Raw genomic sequence first — 19,386 nt, 5'->3', positions numbered from 1 at the left:
ATCTATCTATCTATCTATCTATCTATCTATCTATCTATCTATCTATCTATCTATCTATCTAGACATGAGCTCATGGGAATGAGTGAAGAACACAGCAATACTTGTGGGGAGAATCTAAATTGTCTCACAAGGGACCTGATATCATCTTAAAAATTCATTGAAACTGCCGCCTAGCATTTTGCAGACAGTGTGGTACAGAGCTGCTCCCATCAGAAACAAGCATTTTTGAGCTGTACTGACTATAATACGTGCCCTGGCTAAGTGGCAGTCACTGTCCAGTACCTTAGAGATGGCACAAATATGATAAAACTGGGAAACCTAATTACAAGTCCTCAGCAGTCATTTTGAGCAGAACGTATAACTTAGACCCTGGCTTCCATTTCACTGGGCTTTGTACCAGCAGATTCAGAGGGTGTCTTTCAGACCGCATAGCTGGCTAAGTGGTATCAAGACATTTCCAGCAACTTTAACCTCATAGAATCTTTGTTGCCCCCAGACTACCTTGAGCTTCTGCTGTTAGCTGGTGTTTGCTGAGGCCTTTCACACCTTGTTCAAATTCACAGGAAGCCCCCATGGTTACCTTACTTATTCCTTCGTTAGCATGTTATCTTTTGATGTGATTTTAGAATAAAGGCATTAGTCACAGGAAAGCTGATGCTAATGAAAAAGGTGTGTGTAATTATTCCCACACCATCAGAATGTGTCTTATTTTTCTCTGTCAGAATGAGTTGAGTCACTCAGCCTAAAGAAATTAAACTTTCTTACAGCAACATTCCTTAACAATCTAATTGAACTGCTAAGTTCTCTCTCTCTCTCTCTCTCTCTCTCTCTCTCTCTCTGTCTCTCTGTCTCTCAGACTAGGGGTTGAATGTAGGATCTCTCATGTGCATGGGAAGCACTCTGCTACCGGGCCATATCCCAGACCTCTCTCCACTTTTTCTTTTGAGACGGTTGGGCTACATTAAACCACTCTGTAGTCCAAGCTAGTCCAAGCTGTTCCTCTACTCAGCTTCCTGGGTCCCTGGGATCACACCAGGCCTGGCTAAGGATTCACTTCTTTGAGAAAGATTCTGCTCGGTAAAAATCAGACCTGAAGAATAAAGACCTTGATGGAATGCCATGAGTCCCTTTTGTTTGTGAGTGCCTGAGTGGGGCCAAGGAGAGGCTGAGCACACAAGTGCCTTTAGCAGAATACGCCAGAACCACATCACTTGTGTTTCTGGTTTTGAAATGAAAAAAAAAAAAAATCTGTCTGCACACATGAACTCACAGAGTTTTCACAAGACCTGCATGGAATCAAGCCAGCTGAAGTTCCAGCATGGATTGTGGAAAGAGCTCATGAAGTTCCACCCCTGGCTGAGACACTATTGGCAACTGATGGCTGTAGGAGGAGGGAGATTAAGTTTTCTTTGGGAATGCAGTATCCATGCTTCAGTAGGTGGTCCTATGCCCATTCACATATGGCAGCACTGACCAGGTTTAAAAAAGAGAGGGAGAGAAAAACGCATAAAGGTGGTAGGGAAAAGTGGTGGGGGTGGGGAACAGGAAGGAATTGGAGGGGATGGAATATGGAGGATAGTTGATCAAAATGCATTATACTCATGTATGTAGTTCTCAAACAATAAAAATGTTTTCTAAAAGATACATAAAAATATCTGCCAGTGCCTTTTTATGCTCGGCATGGGTTGGAGAAGGGGTCTCCCGTTAAATATGAAGTGATCAGCTAGCACCTCCTCAGTTCTCCAACAAGTGACATGATGGATTTTGGAAAGACAAAGTAAGTTGGTTCTTTGTTCTCAGCAGATTTTCAACTAGTCTTTACACATTTGAACTTACAGATTGGAGATCTAAGCAAAGGGAAAATGATAAATCTTCATAGAAGATTGGTGTATCACATTAAAAGCCTAGATTCATTCATAAGATGAATGAATATTGTTTGGGATATTGTTTGGGTAATGATGGAAGGGAAGAGGGGCGGTTGTGTTCCATGGCTGGGCTCTGCCCCAGTGTCTGCCAACTATCAGGGAATGGTGAGGCCGTTCCAGTATGAACTTCCTTCTGTCACAGTCAATGTGACTTTTTTGGTCAGAGGACACCGGAGAGTAGTGTTGTTAGTGTGCAGCAAAGAATCACTGTTCCTGAAGACAACATCAGAAGGTCATGATGTATTGTTTAATGCTGCCGTCATGTCTACTTCTCATATATCTCTGACCCTCATCATCCCAGCTGTCAGTAGTAGTTCTTCCGGTACCAAACAGAAAGGAGGAAAACAATATAACTTTATTTACTCTAAATCTAGCACTCAGATGTATAGTTGGGAGTTCAGTATCGGCCATTGCAGGGGCCTTCTTCCTGCCACAGGCTGTACAGAAGCATGTTGTGGAGGCAGCATTAAATCATTAAAGTCCTGAGCAAGTCTTCATTATACATCCTGAAACATCCCATCGTCTACACTGCCTTAGCCCTTCGGGTACAGTAGGTTGACTGGGATGGATCTGGCTTGGAGTATGAGAGCATTTATGGAGGTTGGAAGCCCTTCTCTATGGGTCTACCCTTTATTTTTCTCTCTCTCTGAGAACTCATTACCTAGCTATGCCGATGGCTCTGTCTGCAGAACCAAGAAAGGAAGGCATGAGAGGTGCTAGTGCTGGGGATAAGAAAACAGCAGAGTTATCTTAGGATAGTTTCTCCTAGATCAAGCATTTGGGACTAAGATTTTGTTAAAGGAAGCCTCCGCTCCCCAGGATCAGCCACGAAGGGAACTGGAGGAGACAAGAAAGGGGAAGAAATCAATCAAGAGCATTTGAATTGAATTGAATTGAGTTGAATTCCCAAATGCAGCCTGATCCCATCGGGGGTTTTAGAAAGTGAAAATTACCATTCAAGGACTATGCCCATCTCATTGGCAATCTTTGGATGGGTAAACGGTGAGACAACATCAAGGTAATTTTCAGCTTTCTTCAGTTGGGCAAGCTAGTTTTCATCCCCAAGGATGGTCCACTGAAGGATGCTGGTGCCAGCTGAAGTCGGTAAGACACACCTGGAGAAGTTCAGAGCAGGCCCTCGTGTTGATATAGCAGGCCCTCGTGTTGATATAGAGACACGAGGAACCTAGCGGAGGCTCTTGTAGAATTCGAGATGACAGCAGCTCTGAAGTCATCACATGTGTGCCCTGTAAATGGAAACATAACAAACCACGGCATACAGAGTCCTTCAGGGATGGGGGACTAAGAGTATAGAAGACCTTTATATGTTCATCTGAAACAATAGTCCAGAGAAGTTCCCTGGATCCGGTTTTATTCATTCTCTAGCATATAAGGACATGCCTAATTTAATGTGTATGTCCTTGGGCTAAGTATCAAAAGGAACAAGGCAATGTGCTATTTATTATTAATCATGGGATGTTCTACTTAGCAAAGCAGGGCTGCTAGCTCCTTTAGGCCAGAGATGGAGATATTTTAAATTTCCTATTGGCTTTGTCTGCAGTATACGTCCTGCTGAGGTGAAATGAGACATAAAGCTCCTGAAAAAAAATCAAACAGAAAATAATCGTGAATCTGTCCAATGGGGAGATACAAAGGTTTCTATAAAGAGGACACACAGAGGCTTGGGGATTGCTTTCAAACCTGTGGGAAGGACCTCTGATGAAATGCAACAGTCTGGGAACCCACCAGGGAGATGTCTAAACGAGGAGAAACAACGGTGGGCAGACCAAATCTTAGGCTGTCTTCAAAAGCACCACAAGTGGCTGTGAAGCTTTGGAATATACAGGGAACGGGAGAGGAGACACCATGTCCGGGTGCTGTTTGATGCAGAAGTAAAAGTTTAAGGTTTTAGTATGCAGGATTAAAAATGTGAGGGTATAGACACTGCGCTTGGTACCCAGATGTCTGAGGCAACTTGAGTTTGGAAGCTCATCATTGGGTAAACGGTACCCAAAGCCCACAGAATGCAGAGGAGTACTGTATTATGATCTAGTGGGTCTAATAATAGCCCTTTAAGGCTTCTTTTTGGGATGTTTTGCAAAGTATTTTAAATTTTGAAAATTTGCTTTTAAAATACAAACATATGAAAATAAAACTTTTTTCATTTTCTCCCCCAATTCAGCCCAAGTGTATACATGTTATAGTCATGCGTTGCAGGTGAGAATTAATATCCAATTATTGTCCAGTCTGAAGAAAAATGAATCAGTTCTCCCTCTGAGAGCAATTGTGATTATTTGAACTCTCATACTAGAAGGCCAGTGTTTTCTACCAGTGCCCAGTGGCTGAAGAGATTTCATGGAAAAATCTGTATTAGTCAATAACTATGCAAGACTTTTTAAAGAGATTTCAAACCCCCCCTCCCCCCCGGGGTGGAGACTCTATGGTACATTAACAAAAGGCACAGAATTCCAAATGCTGGCTTTAGATACTTAACAGAGAGGATCCAGGACCACTGAGAGCTTAACAATAGAAAGAGTAACAAAAACAAAAGAAACTTTTGCCTGTTAGCATTTAAGGAGTGCAAGACTTGAAAACATAGCATAAAGAAGCAAAAACTAGTCTCAGTGTTATAAGTCATAGATAATGACTATTTTAAAGTATATTTTTCCTCATTCCACTCCCACTCTCCACTGCTTTGAAAATATATGTGAGTTCTAAATGTTTTGGGGGACTTGAGACTATGTGAATCTATAGGGTATTTTTCAGCTACTATCTCTTAGCACATTGCTGCTGTTTCATTTTCCCTTCCTTCTCATTCAGGGACACAAATTTACATAAATCCCTATTTATTTTCCTGTACATTTTTGCTTTTTTTTTTTTTTTTTTGGCCATTTAGGCTTCCTTATGTTTTTTTCTTGTAAGTATTCTTTCAGTTTATTAGTACTCATCAGCCTCATTGGATTTCCTATTAAATTATCCACTGAATTTTTCATTTTATCATGTACTTTTCCATTTTAGATTTTTTTTTCCTGCTGTTATATTTCAAGGCTTACAGTTTTCTGTTAAGGTTACCAATCTTGTCTTTGTTTTCCCTGTGCATATTCAACATAGTTATTTTTTAAAAGTGGTATAACAAATCCAACATTATCTGGATCTTTAATGAATCTTTTTCTATTGTCTGTGTTTCTCTTGATTCTGAGTTATGTGGTTTTGCCTTCCATCTGGTCATCGGAGACTGCTACAACAGAATGGTGTAAATTGAGTGACTAGATGTTTATTTCTCATAGATAAGGAGGCTAGGAAGTTCAAGCTCAAAACACTAGAAGATGACTTGTCTAATGAAGGCCTACTTTCTAGTTTGTAAGTGGTGCAATCTTGTTGTCTTCTTACATGAAAGAAGACAGGGGAGAGAAAGGTCTGGATTCCATTTTATAGAAGCAGGAATATCATTCATTAGGGCTTTATTGTCATCATCTAATTGCTTCCCAAGCATTCTACTTTTGAATGCCATACTACTGGATTATTGGCATTATTAGAATTTTCACACACGGGTTTTGAGGGAGACATAAGCATTCACTCCATTGAATATTCCATTGGATCTTCATTTAGAAGTATGCTCTATATTGGCGACATTATATATACAATATCTTAAATAATACTAAGACTTCTCAGAATTCTCTGTCCCAAAGGTCTCACCAAGTTTCTGCTGCTCTCTTGATTTAACTGTGGCTTTTCTTAACTCAGAAGCAAGATGTCCCATATGAAAAGTTTACATATGACCAGATTTGACTAATTTTACATAGTAAAATGTGCACATTGAAGAATTGTGGGAAGAGAGTCATATCGTCACATCCTGGGTAGAGGTAGTGATATATTCCAAATTAGCTTCACTTTCATTCTTATTTTAAAGCTTTCCCAGTGAAAGAAGTGAATGACTTGAATATTCTAAATCTTTATTTTCCCCAAAGGTTTAAGAACTTCTCAGTTTTCAAACCCACAGAAAAGGTAGCAGATATGCACACCCTAAGGGCCTAGCCCATGACAAAGGGTGCGACAGTCTATCATACTAGGACAGTGCCTCCTTCCAAGGAAAGAAAAGCCCAGCTCTCTGGTTTACCTCTCCAAACCATCAACAGAAAGGATTTTTTTAACCTTCTGCTAAAGCTGATGTGGCTACAGTTTGGTTCTTTAGTCCTCAGTATTTCAGGATGAGCCTTAAGTACCATCCAGTTTCTCTAGGCCATGAGCAAAACTCAAAATGGATGAAGAACAACACTTGTATAACATAAACTTCAGTTCTTACATTGACCGATTTGATATATATTTCAGTAAAAGCTAGAGCTAGGCAGTCTAGTTGGCCAAGTGAATAACTCTGCCCATTCTAGGCAAGGCGCTATTTATCAGTGCCAGACTCCAGCTGATTGTTGCTATATGGACCACAGATCCAAGCATTTCAGTCCTGAAGCATTTTAAAGGCCACTTAAAATCTCCCAATGTTTATGTTATGAGTAATTCCACAGTTTTACCAGTTTATTGTTATTATTATTATCATTTATTACAATTTATTCACTTTGTATCCCAGCTGTGGCCCCCTCCCTCATCTCTGCCCAATCCCACCTTTCCTCCCTCTTCTTCCACTATGACTCTCCCCTAGTCGACTGCTAGGGGAGGGGCTCCTCCCCTTCTATTTGACCCTAGCCTATCAGGTCTTATCAGGACTGGTTGCATTGTCTTCCTCTGTGGCCTGGCAAGGCTGCACCCCAGGGGGAGGTGATCAGAGAGCCTGCCACTGAGTTCATGCCAGAGAAAGCTCCTGCTCCCCAAACTAGAGACCTCACTTGGAGACTGAGTCTATGGGCTACAACTGAGCCAGGGAGATCAACAGAGCCAAAAAAAATCTGAGCCCTGGGGGCTCTGAAGCAAATGATGCCCCAACCAAGGACAATGCATAGAGAGGACCTAAATTCCACAGTTTTAAACAAGCAGGTGGGATACACTCTACTTTTATTAGCGTCTCCAGGTTCCAGCACTGGCCTTTCGGCTGGGTGTTCAGAACTGAATGCATCTGTTCCGGGCAAAGGCAGCAGCAACTGCTGCTTCCTCTGCCTGTTTTTCCCACACCAGAGATACTCCTTGAAAACATAGCACTGGGGTTTTCTGAGTCCACTTGAGGTGCCAAAATTGCACTTCCCTGTTTTGCCATCTCGGTATTTTTGAACAGCTTGCTCAGTGAGGTCTCTTTTCTCACACTTAAAATAGGAGTTTAGGATTCACTCACAAGAGGAGTTGCTTACATTATATAACCCCAAGGCATACAGATTATGACTGAGCTATTGCCATATGGCCCATGGACAGTCTTTAAATAAGGTCAAGCCACTTATTTGGCTAGTTCTAGCAATCTTCTCAAGTGATACAGGATTTATCCATTCTTAATTTTGGAATATTTTGGAGGTGTTGTCTGAAGGGAACTTCTCTTCTTCCTTGGGGGCAAGTAACTAAGTTGCTGGGAAGGTGATTGGGGCAGTTTTAGGAACCAAGGCCTGTTGAACGTACAGGGAACTGTACTTGGGGACTGCTCCAGAGGTGTGAGTCTGTGTCCTGGAAGAAATGACAGAAAAGAAACCAGGGATAGTTGCTGGAGAGATGGCTCACTTGTTGCTCTTGCAGAGAACCCAGGTTTTGTTCCCAGCACCCACATAATGGCGCAGAACAATCTAGTCAAGGGGTTTGATTCACTTCTTCTGGCCTCTGTGGGCACCAGGTACACCCTCGGTGCAACATACATGCAAGCCAAACAGTCCTACACATAAAATAAATATTTTTTAAAAAAGAAGCAGGGGTAGCTGAGAGCACTATTGGTCTCAAATTCGATAATTAAATGTTGGATTCTTCAGGAGTCTCACTGTCTTTCCCTAGACTGCTCATGTTCATCACTGTGTCCTAATCTGTTTCAGACAATTATGCTCCTTATCCAATAGAATATTTCCAGGCCATAACTGAAATGCTCAGAATCGCTGCTGCTGCTGTTAAGTCTCTGCCTGACAGGAATGAAAGAATAAAAATTTCTCTGTAATGAATGTTAAGTATGCAGATGGAAAAGTCTGTTTGGAGATCGGGGACATCTGTTAGATCTACAACTATGTCGTGTTATTTTGTTTGATTTTATTGTGTGTGTATGGATGCTTCGGCTAAATTTATGTCTGTGAACCACTTACATGCCTGGTGCCTGAGAGCCAGGAGAGAGCATTAGGTCCTCTTGGAACTGGGGTCATAGACAGTTGTGAGCTACCATGTGAATGATGGCAATCCTAGTCTTCTGGAAGAGCAGCCAGTGCTCTCAATTCCTGAGCCATCCATCTCTCCAGCACTTCCCTCACACCCTAGTTTTTTGTTTTGCTTAATTTTGTTTTAACTAAAACTTTTAGCATACTGTTTTCTTTCTGGAGAGGTCTAAACCCAATTTAGGAAGGCACATTTGTTTTAAGTCAATTCTGCTTTCTGAACACACAACCTTAGTAGGAAACTGGAAGAGTCTGGGTTAATTGTCTAAGTGTTAGGAAATGAAACAGCACCACCAAAAAATAACAACCACCATACACATAACTGAGAAATCTAGGTGACATATTGACGTTGTTCAGGCTTGCCCAGTTTGAGAAAGAAATGGAACGATATCATCTAGGGCTAAACTTATTATTTAGTGTCAAACTTATTATATTTCTAATGAATGATTTCTCGAGTTAAGAATAAGTCGTGAAAAAGAGGAAGCCATGCCGAAGACATGCTTCTCCACAATGGTGTTCCTCTGGGAGACTCTCTCAAGCACTGCTGTTAGCAGGCTCTGTGTCACTGTATTTTTAATTCAATGAAATGTAAAAAGAATCTATTCTAAAATCGGATGACTCAGACTTTCAACAGTTCTTTTTTTTTCTTCTTCCACTTCTAGTCCTTGAAGAAAGAAACTGCTCAGACCTTGGGATCCCAGTGAATGGGTACAAGAAAATTACTGGTGGCCCTGGGCTTCTCAATGGGCACCAGGTAAAAATTGGCACGGTTGTGTCATTCTTTTGCAATGGCTCATATGTTCTTAGTGGCAACGAGAAAAGAACTTGCCAGCAGAATGGAGAGTGGTCGGGAAAGCAGCCCACCTGCATAAAAGGTAACTCACGGATGTCGCTGGATTCTGTAGATGTTCATGGAGTCATTGTAACTCTTTGGCAGCTCCCATGCCTACTTTATAAGTCCCTAGAATAATGTTTTCTTGTAGGCTCACCCTCAAACCATATGTAACTCTTGGCTTGGAGAGAATCCTTTAAAGCCATTGTTTCTTTCTTTCCTGGGTCCCAAGAAGACCTCACTCTCACCTTACTTAAGGTGATGGAGAAGAGCAGTTTTCAGAAGATGGCAAGGCTGAGTTTTATATTTGTAAATCAAAGGACAGAATTTGTAAGCCTTTGCATAGCTACGTTGGTTGTCTCCCTAATCAAAGAGCCAATATGCATGTGTATCTTGCCACCTATGTGAGGAGAGACTATCTCATGTAGATGCCTAAAAACCAAAATAGCAGACTTTCAAACATCTAAAGGGCAGTTATAAGAACAAATGAGTAATTCTGAGAAAAAAGAGAGGTCAGTATTCCTGAAATAGAGCTGATGGTGTAAAGCAGATAGGATTGATAGCAGTCAGGAGGGATTTAAGAATTTAGAACTTGCTGGGATGATATTCCAGATGAAAGAGAGGAGAAAGAAAAGACAGAAGTGGAAGCATTTGTCTTATGCTTAGCTCAAGGCAAGCCATCTAGGAAGTAACATTTAAAACATAGGTTGGAAGCAGCAACCCCTTGACTGTTGTGTAACAAGGCTGGAGCCCCCCCCCCCAGTGGAAATGCAGTCACTCCCTGACTTTATTCATTAGTTGTTTGGGGCTGACACCTTCCTTACAGAGAAGAAAAGAGTGTTCATGTCCTAGATTGTCAAGACCATCGCTTCCACCCTTCACTCTCTCTGCTGGGTGTTTGTCAACAACCTGAATCATGGGGAAAGGAATGAAAGAGAAAAAAGGGATAAGTGTGAAAGGGATAAATCACTTTAGACTTTCGCCAGAAGCGACTTTCATCCTCCCAGCACAAGGCCTGGTGTTTTATTTCATTAAGTATGGGAACGGTGTTGCATATGTCCTTGGATGTTTTTTTGTCAACTTTTCTCTTACAAATTAATACAACCAAAGTACTCTAAGTTGCTAATTAGAGAAATGTTGGCTGCTAGATTGAGAAAGTGAGATGGGAAGGACTCGTTTTCCCTGGAAGAAAAAAAAAAAGAACGATTTCAGTGAATTGAAACTGGGCTCTGAGTTGTCCTCTGGTGACTGCTAGGGACCTTCATTGCAGAGACAGGACAAGGAATGGTCGGTTACTCAAGACTTATTCTTAATTGGCAGTGTGGTCTGATTTTAAACAAGGACTTTCTAATTCCCTTTGTGGGCTATATTTTGGAACCTTCACTTTGAGTTTTATTCTTCTATGATCTAGTTTGCTAACACCATTCCCATGAACAGATGGCCCTAATCTATTAACTGTCACTGTCCCAAGTCATCGCTGCAGAGCGTTTTTCCCCCCGAGAGGGACTACTGAGTTTTACAGAGGTAGCTCTCAGGTTGGATGAAAAGCAGCTGATATCTTGCTAATTGCACTGTTGAAGCTTTTCCAACCCATGCAGCCTTTGAGACTGGGGAATAAATGTGTGGTGTCTGGAAGGGTGGGAGTCAGGTGTTACTCTAGATAGCATGATGTGAACAGTGAAGATAGAGAAGGATCATATATTATGGTTTATCTGTTTGTAGCATGCCGGGAACCGAAGATCTCAGACCTGGTGAGAAGGAGAGTCCTTTCGATGCAGGTTCAGTCAAGGTAAGACCAAGCACCTGAACTCTGCTTTCAAGGCTAATAGCTATTTCCCTTCTCCACTGTGTTTGGCCAAAGATGGCCTGGCATTTCTTAGGGACATTTAGTGCTAGCTGGTCATGAAAGAATGGGGCTTGTTAGATGGAGGCTCATTAGCCAGCTGCTTTTGGCCAAGAGGTAGCTACTATTGGAAGAAGTACAAGTTTTATTGGATCGTGGGAAAGCAGATGGCTGGGGAGAAGCAAGGCTTTCCTGATGATCTTTGAGGAGTTGGATTTTAATACTTTAGTATTCCTGAAATAACTGCTTCTTTATCATAGCAGCTTCTAGGAGCTGGCAATTCTACTAAGACAAGCAACCCACTAGGGTTTAGGAAGATGGTCTTGATGATGACCAACCAGATGAGGCAGACTGATGGAGCCCAGAAGCCAGAGATAAATGACCAATAAGAAAGGCATGAACACATACCCAATGTTCCTCTTGGGAAGACAGATGAGGCCCACCTGGTAGCAAGAAAGGAGGCCATTTCTACTTTCCTTCTACATCCTCTGTCTTACCCTCTCTATTGCAGTTGCATAAGTCTCTTTGGTTTTCTTTTTAAAATTATTATCATTTATTACAATTTATTCAATTTGTATTCCAGCTGTGGCCCCCTCTTTCATTTCCTCCCAGTCCCACCCACTCTTCCTCTTCTTCCTCTATGCCCCTCCCCTAGTCCACTGAGAGGGGAGGTCCTCCTCCCCTTCTATCTGACCCTAGGTTTCATCAGGACTGGTTGCATTGTCTTCCTCTGTGGCCTGGTAAGGCTGCACCCCTCAGGGGGAAGTGATCAGAGAGCCTGCCACTGAGTTCATGCCAGAGACATGTGTTTCCCTTACTAGGAAACCCACTTGGAGACTGAGTCTATGGGCAACATCTAAGCTGGGGTTTTAGGTCCTCTCCATATATTGCCCTTGGTTTGGATATCATTCTCTTCAGGGCCCCCACAGCTCAGGGTTTCTTTTGTTGTTGTTGTTGTTTGTTTGTTTGTTTTGGCTCTGTTGGTTTCCTTTTGGAGTTCCTGTCCCCTCCAGGTCTTTCTGTCTTCCCCTTCTTTCATAAGATTCCCTGCATTCTGCCTAAAGTTTGGCGATGAGTCTCAGCCTCTGCTCTGATACCTCGATCAGTAGAGTCTTTCAGAGGCTGTCTGTGGTAGGCTCTTGTCCTGTTCCATGTCTTCTCCTGTTTCTGATGTTTGTTGCATTTGTCCTTCTGAATGAGGATTGAACATCTTTGGTTTTCTTCTACCAGTCCAAGCATAATTCTGTTTGCAAAACTTCTGGCTCGTTCAGTCTGGGAACAGCTTCTATTGGATCTCACAGAGGCTTAGCTCCCCCTCCCCACTTTCAGTTCTCTGTTCTTTTTCACCTGGCAGAGAGATTGTCTCTGACTGTTCTTTCATGATTATTTAAATATTGTTATGGTGTTGGTGAATGAATCTAGAGCCTAATACATGTTGGATAAATACTTTATGGCATATCCCCAGCCCCCAGTTGCCATTTTAAATAAAACTAACAACATCACATGTGTCTTCACACCACATCAGTTTGCTTCCATTACCTGGTTTTCTCTGGCCTTCACCATGATTCTGATTTCATCTTGGCATTCCTGTCTACTCCTTCTCCTCCTCCTCCTTCTTCTTTTTATTATTATTTTTATTCTTATTCTCCTCTGCCACCTCAAATGCACAACTTACAAGTAAAAGCAACATTGCTTGCTTTGTTCATGCGGAATTTTTCCTGCCTGAAACCATATAGAAACTACATTGAGGCCATTCAGCAAATAGTTGTTGAATGAGTAACTTCTACTGAGAGGCAAGGGTTGAAAACCTGCTTCTGCCTCTGTTTAATACTGGTTATGTTTACGCAAATTTCCTGAAGTTAAACGGGCCTTCATTTTCTCTTCTGAAAAACAGGGGTAATAATGGTCCCTGAGGACTGCTGTGAGGATTAAAACTGCACTGACAACTGACACTGAAAGCTGTCTGCCAGCTGTTGCTCTTGTCATTTTGCATAGATTAGTTTATTTAGTTCTCACAGTAACCTCTGAAGCTGGGTATTTTCATTATTCTTTGCATCTTGTTAACATTTCCTTGCATGTGTGAAAGGAAACTGAGGTTCAGAGGAGTTAAGTGGCTTCTTCAAAGGCCTGAACAAGATGTTCCTCTAAAGCAGAACTGATTTGGATTATTCTTCAGTGAAAATCACCAGCCACGTCTCACCCCTGCTCAGGCTCTCATCTATATTTGCCTTTCTTCAGGCAAGGTGTTCCCTTGGGAACAATGGCAGTAGAGTGCAGACTTTGTCTCATCTATGATCTTGGTGGCTTCCCTGGGGTGGGCTCTCTGCTAACTGCAATCTCCTGGCTGGCAAGGAGGCACCTCTGCAGCTTTCCCTGCTTATGTGATGCTGCCTGTACAGGAATTCTGAGCTACACGAAGAGACAATCGGGTTTCCTACTGTTGCAGCAGTTTGAGTGGGAAACTAGGAAGCACGGTGCTGGAGTTTTCCTGCAATTGGAAGAGCAAGCCTAAAATCTAGTTTAAGCGTCATCCTGAAAGACAAGCTGATGAAGGGGTGGGAATATTCTCATGTTCTGCAGCTTTCCAAAACAAATAGTAGCTTCAGTGACCAAAAGGTAAGCAAATCGCACATTCAGAAGCTCCCAGACCTGCCTATAAACAGAGCATGAATATTTGTTGAATGAAGTCACTGTAGACTGAATGTTTCTTGAGACAAACATCTCAGAGATACAAGAAATAGATTTCATCTTAAAAAGTAAATTAATAGCATAGAGACATGAGGGTGGAAATGGTGACTATTAAGTGCTATCTTGGGTGTCATCTTCTTTTCCTGTGTTCCACAGCACTCTTCTCCCCAAGTACCTCTCTGGCCTTCATGTCCCCATTCATTATTACACAGGGATGAAGACATCAATTCCTCCATGAACCTCGGTCTGCCGACTGACAGTCACTATGCACCAACAGAAAGCAACCACAAGATGTGGGATATATGCATCTCTCCCCAAAGAGTGTCTCTAGGGGCCTCGACTTCAAGGCTCATTTAATGCCCCTTTCACATTTACATGAAAGGTTTTGTATTTCTCCCGAGCAGTTTCGCCTGAGAGAAAGTTCTAGTCTCTGAGGTGAACTAATTACATTTGCTAATCGCCAAATCAAGCTACTGTATCAACACAGTTTAGTTCAAGTCAATTCCTAGTATAGCCCCATTATGGTAATGTTTAGAGAAAAAAATGTGCCTGGCTTTCTCTTATTCAATTTAACTCCTTTTCCTGTTTAATTTTGCGATTAAATGTTTTCTCCCTCATTTTCTTTCACTCTCTCCCCTCTGTGCCTGTGTCTTCCCTTCCCTTCCCCCACCCGTGTGTGTCTACAAAACAGCACAACGTTTGGATAGCAATATTATGTCAGACTTTATTCTGTTTGGTAAAAATCCTAGGTACTTGGAAGCATGCCAGGAACAAAGGAATACAATATTGAGTGACATAAGAAAACTTATTCAGAAGCAAAAGGAGAGAGAGTAAGGAAAGGAAAGAAGGGGGGAAGGAGAGAAAGAATAAACAAGAGGGATGAGAAAGAGAACGTGCATAGAAGAAGACAGGGAGAAAGAAACAGGGACAGAAAATGGGAGATGAGAGGTGGTTTCCTCTCCTATAACCAATGTCAGCATGGACATTGGATGCTAAAGTCTTGCTCTTTGTTCTTTCTCTGGTCCTGTGTGCCTTGATCCAGGGAGACACCGCTACACCAACTGTATTCCACAGCCTTTAGCAAGCAGAAACTGCATGATGCCTCCACCAAAAGGCCACCCCTTCCATTTGGAGACCTTCCCCCTGGATACCAACATTTGCACACTCAGCTCCAGTATGAGTGCATCTCACCCTTCTACCGCCGCCTGGGAAGCAGCAGAAGGACCTGCCTGAGAACTGGAAAGTGGAGTGGGCGAGCCCCGTCCTGTGTCCCAAGTGAGTCAAGGCTCATCTTTGAATTTGAGCCTTTTTCTTTTTCCACAGCCATTTGTGAAAAAAAAAAAAAAAACCAAAACAAACCAAAACAAACCAAAACAAACCTATAATGTTGAAGACTTTTATGGGAAGTTTAATTGAACAAGGGCATAATCCATTGTTTTTCCTACCTTAGTGACATCTGGAATTCCACAATGGGAGCTCCCCTCCTTTTCGCTTAAACTTACTATCCAGAAGAAACTGACTCATTAAATCTTAGAGGAATAGTTAGAAAAAGAAAAAAAAATAATAATTAAATACCAAGCGGGGACAGATAAAGCTAAAGCTGTGAGAAGACCTCTGCCTTGTCAAGGCTCCACTTTCACACTCCATATCCAATGGTATTAACTAACTGACATGAATTAACTAATGGGGTGATAGATAATGTGAGACATTATGTGGAAGTTCTGGATTAGACGCTTGCACAGTCTCACCCTCCTCTCTCCTCCTTTTTGTGAAAAGAGAATAGTAACGCTAAGTTTGTTGTGGTTACGCTTATGGAGACAGTCATGGGATTTTGCCTGTTATCATCGAACCAGGGCTCTCAAAAAGCCCCTAAAGTCATCATTATATCCCTGTACATTTTCTAGACAAAGAAACAAATGATCTGTCCAAAGCCTTACTATTGTTTCATTGAACTACAAACCTTCCCCCTTTAACTCTAGATTTCAGAGCCAACTACATGTAAGAGAGCTGACTATTACAGAAGGGATGGGTGCTAAGGAGCTAGCGTGGCAGGTACTTGCATAAGGACTGGGTACAGTGACATGTACCTGAGATCCCAGCTCTGAGGGACAGGGACAGAAGGATCCCTAGGGTTTCCTGGCTAGCCAGTTGGGCCAAATTGGTGAGCTCCAGGGTTCAGTGAGAGACCCTGTCTCAACGTATAATGTGGAGAGAAACTGAGAAAGGTATTAATACCCAACATCTACTACTGATCTTCATACGTATATGCACACATGTATCTGTGTGCTAGCACAGACATGTACGCACATAAAAACATACATACAAATACAGCACATGCATTAAATTAAATCAAAAGAAAGAGAAAACCAGGTTGGTTGACTTAGTGGCTGTCACCTCCATTGGGTCCTCCCCTTAAAATTTGTACTGTCTTGGTTGAGTGACCCATTTGCCTTCAGATGGGAAAGGTCTGAGCCGAGCCTATTAAACTGATGTTTTCTTTCCAGTCTGTGGAAAAATTGAGAGTGTTGCTTCTCCAAAGACCCAAGGGACCCGCTGGCCATGGCAGGCAGCCATCTACCGGAGGACCAGTGGCATCCATGATGGTGGATTGCACAAAGGCGCATGGTTCTTGGTCTGCAGTGGTGCCCTGGTGAACGAGCGTACTGTGGTTGTGGCTGCCCACTGTGTGACTGACCTGGGGAAGGTCACCATCATCAAGACCGCAGACCTCAAGGTTGTCTTGGGAAAATTCTACAGGGATGATGATCGGGATGAGAAGACCATCCAGAATTTACGGGTGAGAGGGGGCTTTCTTGGAAACTCGAGCTTTGACTCAACCAGCTGTGAGCACGGGAGAACGGGCCCTCTTTCAGCCCTGTTCTCCTGTGAGAACATCACTTTAGCATGTCAGTGTCCACCCCAAAGCTTGGCATGCAACAGAGGCTCAGAGTTTCACACTGACAGACTCTGATAGCATGCCATCAGTTGTCCTCCACACCTTTGCTGGTTTTGAAAATACAATAGAGCTAAGTATCAACTATTACTGTAGTCTTCAAAAGTCATTCATCTCACAGTAAAATATACATTTACTTTACCTAGTAGCATATGCTGTAAATTATAGTACACTGTACACTGATGAAGCTATTTGTTTTTTGTTTGTTTGCTTGTTTGTTTTTGAGTTTTCAAGACAGGGTTTCTCTGCGTAGCCTTGCTTTGAAGACCAGACTGGCTTCAAACTCCCAGAGATCCGCCTGCCTCTGCTTCCTAGAGTGTTAAAATTAAAGGCGCGTTCCAACTCACCCAGCTCTAAGCTATTTGTTTAATGGATAAACCTGTTTGAAATTATTTGTTTCAGGGGCATGTTGTGACTTGTTACTGTACCATAACTATCCATACCAAGATAGAATAATGGGTGTTTCTTAAATGAAAAAAAAAGAGAAGTAGTTGTCTATCATATTTGGATTAGGGAATTCTCACAAATAAGCTTTGAGGACATAGGTTTTATCCAAGATACTCCTAACTACAAAATGCTTCTCACTTGTTCTGTACCCTTCTTCCATTCCTCGACCTTTCCATCTATCCTACCCTATCCTTCTTTCCACCTGTCCATCCATTCTTCTTACATATCCTTCTATCTGTGCATCAGTTTGTCCATCTGTCTATACATTGTTGAGCTCCTACAACATGTAATCCATAGAAAATATATATAGAAAAAAAAACATGTATATTTTCTCTAGTCTAATGGAAGGGAGAGACCAGAATATTATGGAAAGTATTTCATAGAGAAACCCTTTAGGAAATAAGGCCATGTAATAGAACTATACATTTAAAAATTGAAAGATAGGAAAATGAGCTTTTAGAAGCTCCTGTCAAAAACATTAACTAGCAAGATATGAAATACTTAGGAAATACCATGTGGAAAAGTCTTATAGAATATTCTGAGAACATTCTTATGGACAGAGTCTAAGAGAATGTTGTTAAGAAACATGGCGCTGTCTTACTGGCACTTACTGGCTGCTTACAGTGGGCCAGGGATGGTAAACCAGAAACTTGTAGGCCTTACCGATAAGTTGATTGGACATTAAACAATTGAGATGTTTCAGAGAAAGACTTGGAGTCCATTCTCTGGTAAAATCAGAATGCTTGTCACATCTCTGTACATCAGTGATCATTGGGAACAAAATACTATCTGCCCACTTTAGATGAGATGTGAATGCCGTCTTCTTCAGCCTTACTTGGAGACTCTGCTTATTTAATGCCACCTTCCAGGCCCCAGTACGCATTTGAGTTGGCAACTCTGAAAATACAGCAATTACTTTCTATGATTCCTGGGACATCATATTGTCAAATAACTGTAGCTGTCAGACAGTTTCTCTCAATAATTTGGCCCTTAACTGGCCTCTTTTTGCCCACTCTGGAGTTGGCTGTTGATGACTGGTATCTCTTCCTTGCATTTGTAGATTTCTGCTATCATTCTGCACCCCAACTATGACCCTATCCTGCTTGACACCGACATCGCCATTCTGAAGCTCCTAGACAAGGCCCGCATCAGCACCCGTGTCCAACCCATCTGCTTGGCTACCACTCGGGACCTCAGCACCTCTTTTCAGGAGTCGCACATCACTGTGGCTGGCTGGAACATCCTGGCAGATGTGAGGAGCCCTGGTTTTAAGAATGACACACTACATTCTGGAACAGTCAGGGTGGTAGACTCACTGCTCTGTGAGGAACAACATGAAGACCATGGCATTCCAGTCAGTGTCACTGACAACATGTTCTGTGCCAGCCAGGACCCCAGTACCCTTTCCGACATCTGTACTGCAGAGACGGGGGGTATTGCTGCTTTGTCCTTCCCAGGCCGAGCATCCCCTGAGCCACGTTGGCATCTGGTGGGGCTGGTCAGCTGGAGCTATGACAAGACATGTAGCAATGGACTATCCACAGCCTTCACAAAGGTGTTGCCTTTCAAAGACTGGATTGAGAGAAACATGAAATGAACCAGCTGCAAGGCTACTGAGATGCTTTTCCTAGTGTCCATCTGTTCATATGATGTGTAGCACGGCGCAGACCTGAAGCCTGAGTTTGCCCATGACCTTGGCTGCTGAAAAGCTTCTGGTTTCAGGGATAATACCTCACTAGAGGATGAGCAGAGTTTACTTTTTGGCAGGGAACTGTTTTCCTGATTGCTTGGAAACCATCTAAGAGATGATGCCAGGTCCTACAAGAACTGAATTTCTTCAAAGAAGACTGTATGAATAGAATGAGAACCTCCCAGACCTTGTCTGCCTCAAAAGGGTGTGAGTGTCATAGTCTATTTTGGTTGAAAAGGTTGAACTGGGGAGGTCTGGGCTGCACCAAACTTCACTCTAAGTTCCAAAGAATAGCTTGCATGACAGCCCAGGTCAAAGGAGTTTGGATATGACACATGCTCCTGTGTACATTGTCACAAGATTTTCTGATCCTCTTCCTTTCTGATCTTCTGTACACATTTCAATAAAACAAGGTCTGACTTCTGACCTACAAAACAAAAGCCCTGCTCTCATTTTTGCTGTTTTTGTAACTTAAGTGGATTTGGATCAATTATTTGGTAAGGGCCCTTTAACATAGTACCAAGGGGTATCATTTTCCAATGCTTCTGTCAAATGCTGTCTTTTCTATGCCAGTCATTGGAGAGTCATGGGTCACATCAGATAAGACATAGAAAGGAAAGTGCGAGCGATGTGCTGGTTAATCTAGACTGTAATCTCAGTTGGACTGAGAGCTGCTTAGATCGGTACATCTCAGCTTCCCATATTTCAACCTATTAGTTCAGGTGAA

The 19,386-nt window shown here is 42.3% G+C and overlaps 1 protein-coding gene across 1 annotated transcript in view; it reads left to right on the top strand.

Annotated features, from left to right (window-relative positions):
* The window catches only part of Pamr1 (peptidase domain containing associated with muscle regeneration 1), an 85,738-nt gene extending 66,649 nt beyond the window's left edge, over positions 1-19,089 (top strand). Inside the window, exons 7-11 of the mRNA XM_055604241.1 lie at positions 8,869-9,081; positions 10,761-10,827; positions 14,612-14,844; positions 16,074-16,366; positions 18,030-19,089. Coding sequence (XP_055460216.1) covers positions 8,869-9,081; positions 10,761-10,827; positions 14,612-14,844; positions 16,074-16,366; positions 18,030-18,566 — 1,343 coding nt within the window. The 3' untranslated portion in view covers positions 18,567-19,089. The remainder of the gene's footprint in view (positions 1-8,868; positions 9,082-10,760; positions 10,828-14,611; positions 14,845-16,073; positions 16,367-18,029) is intronic.
* Positions 19,090-19,386: the final 297 nt, after the last annotated feature.

Source organism: Psammomys obesus, unplaced genomic scaffold, assembly GCF_907164565.1.
Source record: "Psammomys obesus unplaced genomic scaffold, mPsaObe1.curated_primary_1811, whole genome shotgun sequence".
Lineage (NCBI taxonomy): Eukaryota > Metazoa > Chordata > Mammalia > Rodentia > Muridae > Psammomys > Psammomys obesus.
Note: the sequence above shows the minus strand (reverse complement) of the source record. Positions and strands in the feature narration are given on the sequence as shown.